The 19,782-nt window shown below is 37.7% G+C and overlaps 1 protein-coding gene and 1 non-coding gene across 2 annotated transcripts in view; one reads left to right on the forward strand and one right to left on the reverse strand.

Annotated features, from left to right (window-relative positions):
- Positions 1 to 19,782, reverse strand: part of LOC138709436 (uncharacterized) — a 111,501-nt gene that overhangs the window by 14,853 nt on the left and 76,866 nt on the right. The window contains exons 3-4 of the mRNA XM_069840198.1: positions 19,506 to 19,596; positions 3,189 to 3,346 (exon numbers count right to left, since the gene is read on the reverse strand). Coding sequence (XP_069696299.1) covers positions 3,189 to 3,346; positions 19,506 to 19,596 — 249 coding nt within the window. The remainder of the gene's footprint in view (positions 1 to 3,188; positions 3,347 to 19,505; positions 19,597 to 19,782) is intronic.
- Positions 19,162 to 19,233, forward strand: TRNAF-GAA (transfer RNA phenylalanine (anticodon GAA)). The gene has a single exon. It is a non-coding gene; the product is annotated as a tRNA-Phe (tRNA).

A 19,782-nucleotide genomic window follows, 5' to 3' on the forward strand; every position in this document is an offset into this window, starting at 1 on the left:
TCGTTCCGATTCTCGTTTCCGGTTTATTGTGAACCAGCCTTAAGAATACCAGTCGAGACCAGATATGAGTGGGATGGAGTTGTTAAAATGTTTCCCCATTTGTATCTCGAACATAGACATATAACGTCAAAATAACAAAAAGCACTCGTTGCCTAAGGAGTGATAATTAGTAACTACAAAAATGGACACTTAGTTTAACTACATTATTATTATTATTATTATTATTATTATTATTATTATTATTATTATTATTATTATTATTATTATTATTAAATTGGAAAGTTAATATTTTGTCCTCAAGTAGATCTTGCAAAGCAAAATCATATATAAAAAGTTTTTTTTTCTATTTTCAGAAAAATTTATTCTTAAAACAGTTTTTTTAATCGCCTGCAAATTTACAGATACGAGGTATCACTTCTTAGCCATCGATGTCTTTAAAAGATAACCGACAGTTACATCAAGCATAGGCTCTAAATCAGTGACCGGCATGTTCCGTGCTCTGTGACGTCATATCACGGAGCCGCCACGCTCTTTGCTCGGGAAACTCTGCATACTGAGCACAGCGTGGAGAGAAGGTTCAACTGAACAGTGGTGGTATGGCGCCTATGCAATGACAGAGCGCGATCCATTCGTCTGAGGTAGTATGGGAACAGCACAATTACAATACATTTGTACGAAAACAAAACTGTACAACCGTGATAAATCAATGTAACAAAATATTTTGGTTTGTAATCAAATTTAATATACTTATAATAATATGAAATTCATAATATAGCCAGCTGCAGAAGCGTTCGCATTATGTAAATGAGGCTCCGAAACTGCTATAAATATACAAATATAGAAATAAATAATTTAAGCAGTACTACAACACTTTGTCTACTCGGAAACTTGAAAAAAGTTCAAGTGTTTTTAACAGACATTTTTCTACACAATATACAGATTGAACTATCTAGGCCCTAACTTGGTGAGTAGTATGCAAAGTATATTTCAACTTTTTAAACACACCATCACTTTGTGTTACTATCGTGCCCAAGCTAAATGCTTTGTCGAGACCAAACTATGTTATGGAGTATGGAGGAATGGCGAAGTGTTTGATTTGTGGCAAGCTGTTTCAGCATGTAAAGAAGTTCAATATACAACGCCATTATTCTGTATGCCACACAAATGATTATGACAAATATGGGGGAGAAGATCGGCAAGTACTAGTGCTGCAATTGAAAGATAAATTGTTAAGTGAAGCTAGGGAACACAATGTCAGTGAATCAATGGTAAGCTTAAGGCTTAAGATATAGGATTTCACTAGCCATTGCAAAGAACATGCGTTCTTTTAATGACGGGGAATTTGCCAAGAATGTTGCCATCATTCCCTAGCAAAATACAGGAATGTGATTCCATCAATTTATCTTCAAGAACTGTCGTATCATTGCTGCACTGACGCCACTGCGCTGGTGCGTGATAACAGTAATACGACTCAACTGCTCGCTCTTCCAAGCTCTTGAGACCTGACTGGCTCTTACGTCATAACTGCAGCTTCTGCCGGCCACTGCTCTAAATCTACTTCCCCTAATACCTGCAGTAAGGTTATCTGATACTTTAAACCAGGTATGCTCATTCTCTGACTCCCGATTACGTTCTGTAATCGCGACCTTCCAATGTAGAGCGTGCGGATCCTCGTTCGAAGCTCGACGGATGACTGAGGAAGGCAGTTCAAGTACTTAGTAAACGTACGAACAGTGCGGGACAATGACAAACGATCATTCCGTACAGTGTGAGAGGAAGACTTTTTGTTGTGCGTTCGGTGAAAACATAAATTGTTTATTATATTGTAAGGTACTGTCAGGAATACTACTGAACAACATAAAACAACATTATAGGGTCTGCCACCCAGAAAATGTCGAAGTGACAGGGAAGCTGTTTTCTGTAATATATATTCATATACCAACGTTATTATTATCATTATTATTATTATTTTCATTTTAGGCCTACTACTACTATTATTATTATTAGGCCTATTATTATTATTATTATTATTATTATTATTATTATTATTATTATTATTATTATTATTAGTGTAGTGATTTTATTCCAGCAGAAATACATGTTTTGATAAAATAATTTTTCAGGGGTGCAACGTGCACTACAGCTTCAAGAAATGAAAGCATTTAATGAAAGGTGAAACATTGAAGAGAGTCGAACAATTCAGAGTCTGTGTTTAGGAGCAAGTTATGTAGTATGTTGGGAATTAGCTAAGGCACTAAAACCTTTCACGGATGGTTAACTTTTAAAGAGATGTACGGTGCTTGAACAAAATATAGTTAATTATATCTCTGTAGCCTACTGGAACAGCTCAAATGTGAATTCACAGCATAGATTTTGTGATTTTGAACGTATGGAGAGTGATATTAGTCTTTTTGTTAATCCTTTCATAGCAAATTTAGTACAATTCGTGAGAGTGCAGTTCCAGGACGAGTTAATTGATTTACAAAGTAACGTAGAATTCTGAACTAAATTCAGAAATATGATTTGACAAGAATAGAATTATTTAAAAAATGAACAAAACGAAATATCCCAAGATGAGCTTATTAGCTGCCACTATGTTAGCTACCTTTGCCTGACATATGTGTGCGAACAATAAAATTATTTTCGAGAATGAAGGTTACTAAATCGAAACATAGATCCCGATTAACAGATGAGCATCTTTTGAAGCTGCGCATTGCAGTAAATTCGTTGGAAATAGATTTCCTATTACTTGCAGAAAACAATGCACATGTTGAATAGACCGCAATGTGTGGTGGAATATGAAAATAACATTATCTATGATATAATAATAGCATAAATATATTAATTACTGTGTAATAAATAATGTAATAACTGAATATTACAGTGTATACTCTTTTCATTTTCAAATTCAGTTTATTATCCGTATTTGTAAGAGTGTAAGAACTATGCCACTGGCGGTGCTGCAATGTACAGTACATGCAATGTAGTTGCGGAGCCCAGTCCGTACACTGTATGTGTTATGCAGTGCAGTATCATCCGTGTAATCGGCGCTTTTACAATTTTGAGCATACCTGCTTTAAACAGACGCATAATACAGATGAAATCCTCATAATACTCAAACCAGCCTCAAGGTCAAGAAATGATCAAATTAACTCTTGCTTTCTTCATTGATGCTAGTTAATACTTACATAATGAATGCCGTAGAGCAGCATGCCGCAGAACGTCCCGTCCACGAGGGTTAAGATCAGTGCCAACACCATGTTGAACGTTGTGAAGTTGAGCATCTTCTTGCTGTAGTTCATGGATAGATACAGTCCCCGATCATCAGGCTCCATCGACGGCGCCCCTTATCATAAAATAAATTTAATTAGGGAATTATAGTTAGCGCCAGCGCTCTGTATATAATAATTATGTCCTTGCTTGACGTCTCATATTCGAAGGATTACATTATTCTTGTTCGACCATACTATAACACGTCATCACATGTGACGTAACTGTAGTATACATTAAAGTACTGCTATTCATTATGTTATTGTAACTATCGATTTCCAATTAGGTATGCCTTAATTTTTTGGGGAAATCCAAAAGAAAGCCATAGAATTCTATGTCAATCAAACTATCTTGAACATTGTCGACCTCTTTTCAAACAATCACAGATATTAACTGTCATAAATTTATTATACAGGGACATCATTTTATTTTTACTTCAATTTTTATTGTACCTGAGTTTTTTAATGTACTTCACTCCCACCCCTTTCTACTAACGAAGTTCAACCGTCCTCCTCACCGCATATACAGTCATAGTAGCCTTACGGTCATAGTAAACAGTACGTTCCAAAAATATGTTCGCGTTTTCCAGTGACGAAAGAGCTTTCAATATTGAATCATTTTCGCACAGGTACTGTCGTCCATTTGCCTACGTCGTATCCCGGTTTCCCCCACCAGCTTTTATTCGCCAGCTAGTGGCTGGGCTGTCTTAACTCCTTTCTCAGAACATTAATTTCTGTTAGGAATTGAACGTCTACGTAATATTATACAACTGTTTAAAATAACTTAAATAAAAGGGCTTCGTTAAGTAATTAACTTTCACGTGATTTCCCTCCTTTCTACGACCCTACGAAATAACCACTTGGACGGACAATAGATAGTATGTGTGAGTAATTTTATCTTTTCGTATCGGGCAGAAGTGAAGATTGAATTTACTGTACGTGAGGTACTCTTTTATAGAGCAGGTACAGAATTATTTCAACATGAGTAACTAGTACGAAGGACGAAACTGGTAATTGAGATTAGGTACAATAGTCTATAGTGCGATAATATGCACATTAGAACTAAAGCCTGTATCGAAATGAATGGCCACCATTTAAAAAAAAATCTGTTTAAATATCCATATTATGATTATTTTACAATTTAACTTCATTCTCCATATTGTACGCTAATGTGCTGTAGACAATATAATATACACTGCATAATGAATACGTTCACATGGACAGCTCCGTTCGTGAGTAAAAACACTCATTGTTAATACTGTACTGTATCTTGATTAAACAAAAACCTAATGAAAATGATTAAACTCAAAAGCGCAATATTTCCTAGTTTACGTAAATGGATGAACTACTTTTCTTCCCTCCTATACCTAGTGAAGTGATTTGTTTGTATATTACGCCAGTATCATCGAACTCCAGTCGTGGAAGGGGGAAGCAAACGGCGTTGATCCAGAGGTATAGGCAAGTTAATATTAAAAATGTTAGTAAAAATAAAATTATGTCCCTGTATATACGACCCAGTCCTTTACACTCGACAAAATATAGACAATTACTCATTAATAGCCAATATACATGATCATGAAATTAGAAACAGTGAACAAATTAATATTCCATACTGTAGATTACATAAAACTAGTACAAATTTTTCTGTCATGGGGATGAAATTATATAATAAGCTTTCCAGTCAATGTTATAAGTTACCAACCAATAGTTTCAAAGCTAGATTTTATAATTGGCTTTTAATTAATCCTTTCTACTCTGTAGATGAGTTTCTTAACATAAATTTATACGAAATTGTTTTTAATAAATAAAGTTATTTACATTTAGTTACAAATATTACATTAAGAGTGAAGTGTTTTCATTAATTTAGAGTTTCAAAATGTTTTGTGTTTTCATTCTAATTAAACTTTACTGTTTTCAATTACATGTGTATTTTCAAATGTATGTTTTTTTTTCCTCCCTTCTGTATTGTGATGAAGCCTATCACTGTATGTTTAATGGCTAATTGAATTGAATTGAATTGAATTAAGCATATGCGATATTGATTAATATCATACGCGCAACATCTCGCAAGCCTTGAGAGCATCTGAAAAGTCCACATTTGCGTTGATGGCTGAACAGTGGTTGACAAGGATGCATGGAAGTGAACAAATTGAGCTAGAATTGGATACTTTAGTGTTCCTTTTAGTGGACGAATTAACAGATAAAGGAGCATTTTCTGAGGCTTTCTGGAAAAATAATTAAAGAAGAGACCAGTGAAGTACTTTGTATGGAATGTGGCATTGTATGGGGCAGAAACATGGGCATTACGACGAAGTGAAGAGAAGCGAATAGAAGCATTTCAAATGTGGATATGGAGAAGAATGGAACGTGTGAAGTGCACAGAGAGAGTAAGAAATGAAGCTGTACTGGAAACATTGGGTGAAGAAAGAATGATACTGAAATTTATCAAGAAGAGGAAAGGAATTGGTTGGGTCACTGGCTGAGAAGAAACTGCCTACTGCAGGATGCACTGGAATGAATGGTGAACGGGAGAAGAGTTCGGGGCAGAAGAAGATATCAGATGATAGACGACACATTAACATATATGGATCATATGAGGAAACGAAAAGAAACGCAGAAAATAGGAAAGATTGCAGAAAGCTGGGTTTGCAGTGGAAGACCTGCCCTTGGGCAGAACACTAAATGAATGACAGATCATTAACATCATTCTGCAAAATGATGTAAAGTACATCCCATGTTTTCTAATCGTGTTTTCTAATCGCCATGCTTATGAAGTTAATGTTACATTAAATTACCGTATAACACGCGTGAGATAGGATGTTTGGTGTTACAGAATTCTGGTGGAAAACTTGAAATTCTAGTGACAAACTGAGAAAGTACGAGGGGGATCCAGGAAATAACGACCGTTCGCGCATACCCGCCGCGCAGCTGACTCCCCTTCCTTGTTTGAAGGACAACTGGCTTCCTTAACATGTGTTCTCATAATGTTGTGAGTACTGGTTGCAACATGTCGCCATTGTGCATTTTGTGTTACTTCAAAATGAACGACGTGATTGATAATCCTGCCGATTGTGAGGTGAGGAGTGTGATTCGATTTTTGAATGCCCAACATTTGAAACCTGCAGAAATTTACCGGCAATTGAAAGAAGTGTATGGTGATACTGTAATGAATGAAAGAAATGTGAGAAAATGGTGCGAAATGTTCAACTCGAGAATTGCTGGATCAATTCGGTTGGGAAATCTTTGATCATCCGCTCAATAGTCCAGACCTTGCTCCTAGCGATTTTCACCTTTTCACTAAGCTGAAAGACTTTCTGGGTGGTACGCGTTTTGGAAGCGATGAAGAGTTGAAGAAGACAATGAACACCTGGCTTAATGAACTGGCGGCAGAGGAGTATAACACGGGAATTCTAAAGCTAGTGAACAGATAAGACAAATGTGTCAATGTAGGTGGTGATTATGTAGAGAAGTAAAGGAAGCTTCAGTTATGTAACAGACTTTGTTTTTTCAAATAAATATATTTTTTTTAATTATTACAACAAAACGATCGTTATTTCCTGGATCCCCCTCGTATAGATTCAGGCGTCTGGTACGTTCAGATTACCTTAGTTCAGTAAGTTCTAGCCTAGAGAAAAGCACTCTCGTAAGAAATAACTGATCGAGAAGAGAAAAAGAAACTGGTTGCTCACTGACTGAAAAGAAAGTGCCTACTGAAGGATGCACTGGAAGGAATGCTGAACGGGTGAAAAGTTCGGGACAGAAGAAGACATCATATGATAGACATTAAGACAATATACAGGGTGTTTCAGAAATACTTCAAATGTTCAAAATTTCTCCTCTTGCTTCCACACACGCATGTATTCGTCGGATCATGGACTCGTTGGCAACAAACAGCCATCTAGAATATAGTGGGTGCATCAGCAGAATTGTATCGATAACATCATTCGATTATCTAACAAAATTAATATTATTATCGGTTATAAATTTAAGTTGTTGGATTGTACCTAGAAACGCGTTGAACGTAAACTTTCATTATTAGCCTATGAGTTTCAGAATTGATTAAAATTGCAACACTTGCTACCAAGCTGACAATATCTAACAGATGTTTCATAATGTTCATTAAAAAAAACCCCTAAGGATTTTCGGACATATGTTTATATTAACTTTTTTTCTTGTTTTGGTGTGAGGAACATGCCTCCAAGGTTTGTCAAAGTATTTCTGAAACACCCTGTATATGGATTGTATGCGAAGACTGGAAGGAATGGTGAACGGGAGAAAAGTTCGGAGCAGAAGAACATATCATATGACAGACATTAAGACAATATATTTATGGATTGTATGCGGAGAAGGAAGGTTTGTACAGGGACATCGTTCCATTTTTACTTCAACTTTTATTGTACCTGAGTTTTTTAATGTACTTCACTCCCACCCCTTCTACTAACGAAGTTCCAACTGTCCTCCACACAGAACCAAGGCCGCAGTACTGAGTTAGTGATTATAATATGTTTCAGAAATATGTTCGCGTTCTCCAGAGACGAAAAATTCCAATATTGAATCATATTTTCGCACAGGTACTGTCGTCCATTTGCCTACGTCGCATCCCGATTTCCCCCACCTGCTTCTGCTCGCTCCACTGCAAAGGCTAGTGGCTGGGCTTTCTTAGCTCTTTTCTGAAAACATTAATTTCTGTTAGGAATTAATTGGGCGTCTACGTAATATTTGCAACTGTTTAAAATAACTTAAATAAAAGGGCCTCGTTAAGTAATTAACTATCACGTGATTCCCTCCCTCTTTCTACGATCCTGCGACATAACCACTTGGACGGACAGTAGATAGCATGTCTGAGTAATTTTATCTGTGCGGGTCGGGCAGAAGTGAAGACTGAATTTACAGTACGTAAGGTACTTTTTTATAGAGTAGGTACAGAATTATTTCAACATGAGTTACTAAGTATGAAGGACGAAACTGGTAATTGGAATTAGATGCAATAGTCTATAGTGCGATAATAGGCACAAAAGAACTGAAGCCTGTATCGAGATGAACGGCCACCATTTTCAAAAATGTGTTTAAATATCCATATGATTATTTTTCATTTTAACTTCATTCTCTATATCGTACGCTAATGTGCTGTAGACAGTATAATACACTGCATAATGAATACGTCGGAATGGATAACTCATTTCGTGAGTAAAAACACTCACTGTTAATACTGTAATGTATTTTGATTAAACAAAACCTAATGAAAATGATCAAACTCAAAATCGCGATATTTCCTACTTTACGTAAATGGATTAACTACTTTTCTTCCCTCCTATACCTAGTAAAGTGATTTGTTTGTATATTACACCAGTATCATCGAACTACAGTCGTGGAAGGAGGTAGCAAACGGTGTTTCCGGGTCTCAATCATTATTCCAAAGGTATAGCCAGGTTAATATTAAAAATGTTAGTAAAAATAAAATGATGTCCCTGTAGTAAAAGACCTGTTCTTGCACAAAACACAATGAATGGTGTAGTCATAAGGTTCTTGTATGTCGTAATTTACGGTGCGTTGCAGAAGCTTTAGTATTATACGTATTTTGAATACACTCCCCTGGTTGTAAAGTAGGCCTACGTTGTTTCTCTTATTCCTGCGAAGTATTCAATTGTTGTGTTCCTTACATAATTCTGATCTATACTCTTTTCGCTGTAAGAAAAATTCTAACGTAAACACAAGCACGTGATTGTCATATCCGTGATTGGTTCCTAGTCGAAACACTCACACGACGCAGGAAAATATAGTTCTGTATTTGGAAACTACGTATAACCTTGTATTATTTGAAAATAAAAATTAAATTCTAGTTATTAAATACGATAAAACATATAACTTCACTCATATGTGAAACGCTATGTAAAAGAAAAGCTACTTTTAAATTTTGTTTTGAAAGCGGACGAATACTAAGAGTAATACCAAGATGGTCTGTTCTTGTAATTCGCTCGCGCCACTTCAGCTTGTTCACGTAACTACGTGATAATATGGCTTCTGCATCCTCAGTGTGTGTGGTTACAAAACGTAAGAGTGGAAACCCTCTCAAAAGTGGAGAGAAAGGTGTTGAATGTATATAATAAGTTAAAGGAGTTTCCTAAGCAAACGAATGCATAGTAGTGAGGTTAGGTCTACTTCGACGAGTAACGAGAAATGTATAACATGAAACAGAATGTACAACAGTGGGCGGGATCACTTACTGAGAATATCTGGCGCCAAAACTGTGGCCAATCAAGTCACACTTTAGTCACGTGACATTGTTTACTGTAAGACTGTTCTCACAACGAGAAGATTATATGTATAAAACATTCACTTCTTTAATTTTAAGCGATTCTTTTGACCAATGATAGTTACGTCCAAAATGAAGTCTTATGATGTTAAATGCGTAATACACTGATTATTATACTAGTAGAGTCAGAAAGTACCGGAACTTCGGGTGGCAACGTCATGCTCTATAGGAAACTTCTCTGCCTTGTCCGTGTGCTATGTAGCCTACCCCCCAGGCGTATAGACTCAGTGTGCCGACCGATCGAAGGGGAAAGTAATGCTTGAAGTGCTCTTAGATATCCAGGGTCTCGTAAATTTCGAGTTTATTCCTGAGGGTGGAACTGTCAGTAAGGAGACGCATGTTGCAATTCTTCGACGTCTGCGTGATGCAGTTCACGAAAAAGACCAAATTTATGGGAAGAACAGAATTGGGTTCTTCATCATGACGATTACCTAGCATATTGGTCGCTCTTGGTGAGCGAATTCCTTGCAAAACACAAAATTCCTTCCTTACACAGCCATCATGTTCTCCAGATCTTGCCCCAGCAGATTTCTACCTACTAGTAGAGTCAAAACGTAACCGAACATGTGTATAAAACTTTGTTGCAGATGACAACACCGCCTTCAAAGTACGCCCCCTGTGCAGTGACACTTCTGCCAGCGTCCATACCATTTCTCGAAACATTCCTACAGCCAATCTTTGGTCACTTCCTGCAGAGCGCGCGTCGCATGAAATTTCGCCTCTTCAGCTGACGTAATCTGCTGTCCCTTCAGTGGGAATGTGACTCTTGTAAATACTCTGCTGGAGCAAGATCTGGAGAATATGGTGGCTGGGTGGAAGAACAGGTATTTTGTGTTTTGCGAGGAATTCGCTCACCAAGAGCGACCGATGTGCTAGGGCGGTGGCGGGCATTCCTGCGACATTGCCGCAGTGACGTCAGACCTCAGTGAAGCATCAATCTTACCCCCTATCTTCCCCTTCCCCCACCCCCACGAAAATGTCGTGGCGGATTATACTGGATTGCTATGGCTGATTATACTGGATTGCTGTACTTCGAAGCTTCATTAGTGATACAATGTCTTTCGCAGAAGCATCTGAATCGAGAGGATATCACACTTACAAGAAAGGCGGCTCTTTCATTTCTCATGTTTAGGATCAGTTACAAATATTCAGGACGCTAACTTAAATAAGTACATCTTTAAAACAGATCACCTATTATACGAGTTCAAAGAACACAGATTCAGTGATTTTCAAAGAATGGAGAAAGATTTCAATATTTTTGTCACTCCTTTTCATGTTGAAATTGAAAATGTTATCCCAGAATTGCAGTTAGAGATACTGGATTTGCAGAATGATAGCTTCTTGGAAGCAGAATGTGAAGGTCTGCTGGAGGTTAAAATTTTTGAAAAGATCTTCAGTACTGCATATCCCCTGCTCAGACAGTTTGCTTAAAAAATAATGAGTATGTATTCATCAACCTACCAGTGCGAACGGCTGTTTTCGAAAATGAAATTTATGAAGTCCAGCCACAGATCCCGCTTAAGCGATACTCAACTCCTTGCACAACTGAAAATAGCATGCACATATATAAATCCCAATTTCCAAGAAATTGCTTTGAAAAATGATTAATTAAATATCTCGTGAATGAACTATTTTAATCACATTTGGTAGGTAGGAGTGTAGTGGCGTAACTGTCTGTAAATAAGTCACTGCACTCTCCCACAGTATACTGGGTGTTCAGTTCAAAGTGTGTCATGGCTCGCTGTATGCCGTCATGTGGCTAGCCGATAGTGATGGGCGAAGTTGTTCTTTTCCCGGAACAGTTCCGACGGTTCCGGTTCCGAAAAAATACTATGTTCCAAATAACAGTTCCGAAATAACAGTCACCAGTGGTGATGAGTCGGAGTCGTTGAGTCGTTCAAACGAACGGTACAGTACCCTCCCTCTTCACCATAGACAAATAACACCATGCAGCTCACACTGGAGCACTCATAGGCATGACATAGTACACATTCTTATCTATAGATGGCACTGCAATGCACATTCGAATCGATTTTGGAAAATTGCTGTGCATGCGGACAGGACGCAAAAGCTTAATGTTAGTAATTACACAGCTGTTGACTACAAGGACAGAATACAACACTTTGTTTTCGTACATAAAGTTATAAAGATATGGTAGCCAACTAAGAAAAAAAAAAAACAAATCATTAATTTTTATTTTTACTTTTCTTAATGCACAGTTATAATAATAATAATAATAATAATAATAATAATAATAATAATAATAATAATAAATATTACAATTTCATAAATAAAAAAGATATATATTGGCAGTACTGAAACCTGGAATCCCCGCAGTGGGTTAATAAAATGTTCGAATCGCATCTTTACCAAAGTGTAATTTAAACTTCGCATTAAACCTCGCTCTCCAAATCAGTACTTATATGGGTAGTTTCCAACAAATAATGCTACAACATTTTTGTCGTTCTTTGATAACAGAGAAGATAGCACAAAAACTTGTGCTTGTCAGACTTAATCTCAACAAACGACATACAGACATTGTAACTAAACCACTCATTACCATTTACGACTTTAACCTTTGTATAGAATCAGCTGATCAATGAATTAATAATAGTATGCGTACTTTATGACTTTGTACAATGTTTATAAAACAGAATTAGTCAACTAATGGTGAAATAAACCATAAAGCGGGAATGAATATTACAGATTATTAAATACTTACTATAACATTACAGATGATATGCCAGTCTTAACAAATGTTGATATTAAAAGTTCGCGCCACCGCAAGGATTTCAATTTCCATGCGCCCCCCTCCAACCACGTGAGAGTTTCAAATACCAACTTCATCCAACGAAGTTCCAAGTACAACATAAAGAACAACGAGAACAGTGTAACTGCTGCTGTCGTTGGTTCATCGGAACAAGCTCCGACGTTCCGACTGTTATCTCGGAGTCGGAACATACCTTGTGCAACGCGGTACTGCGAGCCCGCAACAGCTGGGCAAGTGAGCAGCTCGGAGTCGGAACACTGTTATTTCGGAACAGGAGGTTCCGACCTACTGTTCATTTTTGCAACAGTTCCGAGGGAGTCGGAACATACCTTGTGCAACGCGGTACTGCGAGCTCGCAACAGCTGGGCAAGTGAACAGCTCGGAGTCGGAACACTGTTATTTCGGAACAGGAGGTTCCGACCTACTGTTCATTTTTGCAACAGTTCCGAGACCGGAACAGTTCCAAAATAACTGTTGTGTTATTTTTTACCCATCTCTACTAGCCGATGAGCCTAGAGAATTCAATCTTCCTACACTTCCGCAAAGGCGTATTACCTATGTGCCAGAGAAGTTGCCTAGCAAGTACGGCGTTCATTCTGAAGAGTACGTACCGATACGTACGGTAACGCCGGTAGTGGCAGGAATGTGAACTGTTCGGAAATACGTACTGTCGGGATATGAGGAGAGGGTTAAGACGATTACTTACGTATTTGTTGACATTAACTTCGACGGTCAACATGGACACGGAGCATTTTATTTGTGTTGTGGAATGTTACCGTACGCAACCGATGATAACAAATACCCTGCGTACGAATTGCCGGTGCAAAACACAGTTCGAAAGAGGTTATGGTAGCACACAGACAGTACAGACCGCCATTTGTTGCTACGACGTTCAAGTTATACCGTACACGTTCTCAAGTTCAGATTGAAGAACGCCTTAAATAATAGGCAACTTCTCTAACATATAAGCTGAAACTCCCTTCAAATCGGTGACTCAACAACAGTGACGTCATGACACACTTTGAAATGAACACCCAGTATAGTTGCCATTTAAATCCTGTCTTGTGGGTTGCGTTCATTTTGCCCACCACTGTGCTGAGGCATTGTCATGATGAACTCAATTCTGTCCTTGCTACAAGTTGGGTCTTCGTCGTCGAACTGTATCACGAAGACGTCGAAGAATTGCAACATACGTCTCCTTACTGACAGTTCGACACTCAGGAATAAGCTCGAAATTTAGGAGACCCTGGATATCGATGAGCACTTCAAGCATTACTTTCCCCTTCAATCGGTCGACACACTGAGGCTATACGCTTGGAGGGTAGGCCACATACCACACGGACAAGGCAGAGAAGTTGCCTATAGAGCATGGCGTTGCCACCCGGAGTTCCGGTACTTTCTGACTCATATTACATGACATAATTGAAGCGGTGAGATCAATAACCATTCAAGTCCACTTACACAAGTTTCGAGAAAAACGCAAAAACTTGTATTTATTACCTAACTAGCTGTACCCGTGCGCTCCGCTGCACTTATTAGAAATAAATATAAAGTAATTACATAATTAAAATAGAACATTGGGTCCAGGGAACATTCGTGTTTGATAGAAGAATAAATCGTTTAATATGCTACTTAATTTAAATTGTATTTAAACAATTAAAATGCTATCATTTTGGTCCAGAGACCACTCATTTGGTGCAAATATAATTCGTTTAACATTTTTCTAAATTAGTCTTGAATGCATCCTTTAATAAATCACTCCAAATTAATAGAGTTGATTGTGTAACAATGTAAGAATTCACGATTTCCTATGCACTACTGCCATAGAATGAATAAATTTGTTTTTCTTCCTACTAAAAAATTCAATATTTTGCACATAGCAGTTACGGAACAACGACACTATAATCTGAGACGGCGGTGGAAATGTATTGTAACTCTTAAAACTCTTGTATATCCTTAAATATCAGTCCTATCAAAATTTTGCCTGGAATAAAATTTATCGGAAATCATTTTTAAAGAAACTTTTGTTATGTAATATTTTTCACAAAAATCAATAATAAGCGAGATATTTCGGTTTATTTAATTCAGGCCCCCTTATAACCCCCCTTTTAAATAAAGTATTTTGAATGCCATATAGCCTAAAATCTAAGTTACAACGAACTTAATTTATATTCCAATTTTCATCGAAATCCGTTCAGCCATTATCGCGTGAAAAGGTAACAAACATACAGACAGACAGACAGACAGATAGATAGACAGACAGACAAACAAACAAACAAAAATTTCAAAAAAGCGATTTTCGGTTTCAGGATGATTAATTATATATGTTAATACCAATTATTTTTGGAAAAGCGAAAATTACCAGAAAAATTTCGCTTACAGATTTATTATTAGTATAGATTATTATTTTTGCACGTAATATTTCTAGTTGTTTTAGAGATCAAGACAAAGTAGTATACCAACTTTTAAACTCGTAACACTTGTGAAAATATTCCAAATTTAATTTCAAATTTGCAAAAAATGAATGATCAGAAGTGGACTTGAATGGTTATTGATCTCACCGCTTCAATTGTATCATCCACCACTCTACACCTGCGAATATCTGCTGCATTCATCGGTGAAAGCTGAAAATTGTATTGAAAACACTTCGACCATAAACAAGCAGTTTTGTTGAATGACGACACACATGGCGATTTACAGCAGTGGTTGTCGACATTCACAATATTTCTGTGTTCCTCGTACAACACAATCTGGACAAGCACTACACAGTCTCACAATGCGGACCTTCCTGATCGTGTGATCAGGACGATGCAGGATCACCGCGGAGACCACACAGAACAAGTATAGGTGGGGCATGGGAACCAAGTGTTTTTTAAATGGCTTGTACTCGGTCATTATGAAAGGGAGAGACGTGCGGCATGTGACATTCCATTCCGTGGCTCATAGCATTTCACCTGCAGTCGGCATCATGGAGCAGTGGACGCATGTTTGAGTATGATTGTTTTGTTAGAAATGGCGAGTCGATGATCTCGATACGGCGTGAATTTTGCTACAGATTCAATATTAATCGCAATGATTCTGTTCCCGTGCGTGACACAATCTTATGTTGGGTTAAAAAATCTGAAAAAAGAAATAGGCGCAATACTGAAGAATAAATCGCCCGGCCCCCAACACAGAGTGCGTACTCCAGAAAATTTTGAGTCAGACAAGCGATACTGCGCAGCCCAGGCCGCTCTGCTCGAAGACATTCAGCTGCTCTTGGAATCAGCAATCGTACGGTAAGACGGATTTTGCATGGCGATTTACATTTACACCAGTGGCGGCTGATTGACTGAGGCAAGTGAGGCCGGGCCTCAGTCACTTTGCTTAACTGAAACCAAATTTTGTGTTTTTATATAATGTATTAGTTATTTGAATGAAGCATATATCGCTGTAGAAGTATTTGAAAACTTTGATGTATATACGCCTCTTTTGCAGTAAAATTTGTTCCTGAGGCCGGGATCGCTCGTGCCGGGTCTGGCTTGTGATGTATATAGATCTGTTTTGCAGAAAAATTTGTTCCTGAGACCAGAATCGTTCGTGCCGCGTCTGGCTTAATGCATTTCATGTCCTTTCGCGGGCTTTTAGGTTTACGCTTAAAACGTTGTAGCTGAGGCACAATTCGGCTGGCCTGGTCAGGTTTCACTCCTCCCATCCATGGGCCGGCCTCAAGGGTAGAGTGGGGTGGGAATAGCAGTGGTGACTTGTCTTCCTAACTAGACCATAAATAACAAAATTCCAGCTTTTTGGCAGGCAGAAACCCACTCGATTCTCTCCCCTTATGTCTCAGTTTATGGCATAAGCGAGGGTGTTCTGCTATTGTACTTCGTAGTACAGTAGTGAATCTGGGCCAATGTTGTTATGTATTTTGGGAAATTATAAACAGAAACAAATGAGAGAAATAATGCTGGTGCAGTTAATTCATTGTTAGAGTGTCCTTTTTCGAGAAGAAATAATACTAAAAGAAAGGAAGTTTGAAATAGAGAGAGAGACTACCGAGATACCTACGACATCGCTGATAATTTTTCTGACACATAATCTTAAAACGCGAGTTTCTATTGCATCCTGGTATAGGCAACATAAACGGTTAAGTGGTAATGTGATGCAAAATAAACTTCTCTTGGCCTTGTTTGTTGCTGTCAAAGGAAAAAAATAAAAAGAAAAGAAAGAAAGGGGAATTTCAACACATAATATGGGATGCTTCATCACACTGAAACTCAGAGCATAACAGCTTATTTGGTGAGTGAAATTATTATTTTTCATTGATAGTAATAAGAATAGACTAATAATAATAATAATAATAATAATAATAATAATAATAATAATAATAATAATAATAATAATAATACAGTAATAATGACAATAAATATAATAATAATAATAATAATTAATAGCATAAACAAACATTTCCTATCGGAGGCACTTAAACTAGTTGCATCTGGCCTCACCGAGGATTTTATCACCGGCCGCTACTGATTTACACCCTTACAAGATAGGTGGTTTCAGCAATATGGGGCCACGGCGCATATCTCCAGAGCGTCAATGGCAGTTCTTTGCCTTCTGTTTTCCAATCGTCTCATTTCGAGATTTGGTGATGTTCCATGGCTCCCTGGTCCCCTGACCTGTCCATGTGATTTTTTGACCTGTCCACGTGATTTTTTTCTATGTTAGTACCTCAAGGCACGTGTTTACGAGGATAAGCCCCGAATATTAGATGAATTAAAGGACACAGTACGTCAACACATCACCCAAATCAACAGAGATCCCCTGGAAAGAATAGAGGTGAATATTCGTCAGCGCCTTGAACAATGCGTCAACACAGACGGACATCACATGCCAGATGTAATTTTCCGCTCATAATTATTGAAATGGTATGTTCTCACAAACGTTGCTCTACGAATAAAATGTGTTGAAAACAAAAACTAACTGTACATATGATATTTCCATGCAGATATTCTGCGTCATCATACGATGAAAGAGTAATGGAACGGAGAAAAATCCTCACCGGCGCCGGGATTTGAACCCGGGTTTTCAGCTCTACGTGCTGACACTTTATCCACTAAGCCACACCGGATTCCACCCCGGCGTCGGAAGAATCGTCTCAGTTTGAAGTTCCAACTCTTGGGTTCCCTGTAGTAGCCGCCCTCTGTACTACGTCATAGATATCTATGAACCTAGGACCGAAGTCCACACATCTGCTGAGGTGCACTCGTAATGAGTGACTAGTTGGCCGGGATCCGACGGAATAAGCGCCGTCTTAAATCACGAAGTGATTTACGCATATCATATATATATATATATATATATATATATATATATATATATATATTATAATCAGGGAAAGGGATTTGGAGTATTATAAAGAATGGTGAAACGTAGTATAGATATTCGCAGCTCAGTGACTGTCAAGCGAGCTGCGTCACAGAGCATGTACGAGTACAGTCCACTTCATACAAACTTACAAGCAACATGCTGTAAACGTATTTCAGAATAAACAATTGTTATAGTTTAATGACATATAGTGGCCTACATACATAATCTGCATTTCATTTTGAACGACATGTGTTTTTCTTGGCAACGCATAAGACATCAATAAATAACATTACAAATATACATAATTAAATATCAATCCCTGCGTCCTCGCGTGTCAGTGGAAATGTTGATGGCTGATAGACAGTTGTCTTCTGTATGGAACTCGCCTCTGAATATGTATGTTTTTCTCTCAGGAGCGGTTAAATTAAAGCCTTTATTTACAATATTATGAAATATAATAATATGTATACATCGTATACTACAGTATTTACAATATATACAATATTTACAACATAGCCTATTACAGTATCATTAAATGTTGATCAAAATGTAGAACCAAACGAAATGGCATTTTCAATTAATGCTGTGTTTTGTTGATGAAACAATTATTCCTGCTGTGCCTTATTATAATTTCCAAATTTTCAAAATACAACTTTGCTCTGTTGCAAGGAAGGAAATTTTTTAACATGGAAAAACTCCGCTCTACATCTGCAGAGACAATTGGAGAGAACTTGAAACAAGATACGTCAATTAAATTCACATGTTGAATGACGTCATTGGGACACGTCTTTGTTAGTACATCTGAAATCCGACTAAGAATACTATACCTATCATTTTAATCAAACTATGTTCATTTTTTCACCAACACGTTTTCCTACTTCACATTCTACTGTACTCAGTTTATTTACAATAGTTCTCATAATATTTATTTGCTCAACTAGTTCTACTCCTAACTTTTCTAACCAAATAATGGCATTCGGTAAATATAAAAAAATTGACTTAATATCCATGACTTCTTTTTAGATTGTTCTATCATTTAGCAGTTCCTGGCGTATTTGAATCGCAGCCGCGTCATCGGTAATTGTTTCCTGAATTTTCATACTCGATCTGGAGCTTTTACAAATATAGTCTTTCAATTTTGTATTGTTGGTTGGTTTCACTTTCGGCATTGTACCTGCACTTCACTACTCTGAACTGCAAACCTGCATGTTGACGTTCTTATGCGACAACTGTCCCGTTCACCTGTTGTTGACGTGCAGAGATCTGCGAGTATGTCATGGAGGGGAGGACTTGGCATAAAGGGTTGTAAACAAATGGCTGTGTAGATGCCAATACTAGCTTTTACTACTCCAAATTCCGTTCCCTAATTATAATGTACCGAAGTACATATGATATTTCCATGCAGATATTCTGCGTCATCATACGATGAAAGAGTAATGGAACGGAGAAAAATTCTCTCCGGTGTGGCTTAGTGGATAAAGCGTCAGCACGAAGAGCTGAAAACCCGGGTTCAAATCCCGGCGCCGGAGAGAATTTTTCTCCGTTCCATTACGCTTTCATCGTAACTGTTTTATGGTTATTTTAAAAACACTTGGTTCCTATGCCCCACCCTGTACAAGACAAGGGACAAACGCTCAGCATCGTGGAATGAAGATAAATCGGCGTCCATGCCGGGAATCCAAATATGAGCCCTTAGATTTGGAATGCAGCTCTATGCATATAATCATACCAGGGACATAAACATTACTGAACGTCCTGAGATCTGATAGCGATAAACGAACTTAAAAATGGGTTTACGTACTTTCCATAATATGATCTTCAACTGCATCGACGCCGGCCTGCAGTCTGTTAATAGTCACACACACGCAGAGGAACATGATCACCAACAGGATCTGCGAAACAAAGACAATTACATTATTAACAACTTGTTTTAGATATATTATTTTAATGTACCGAAGTACATATGATATTTCCATGCAGATATTCTGCGTCATCATACGATGAAAGAGTAATGGAACGGAGAAAAATTCTCTCCGGCGCCGGGATTTGAACCAGGGTTTTCAGCTCTACGTGCTGAT

The sequence above is a fragment of the Periplaneta americana genome, chromosome 11 (genome assembly GCF_040183065.1).
Source record: "Periplaneta americana isolate PAMFEO1 chromosome 11, P.americana_PAMFEO1_priV1, whole genome shotgun sequence".
Classification (NCBI taxonomy): domain Eukaryota; kingdom Metazoa; phylum Arthropoda; class Insecta; order Blattodea; family Blattidae; genus Periplaneta; species Periplaneta americana.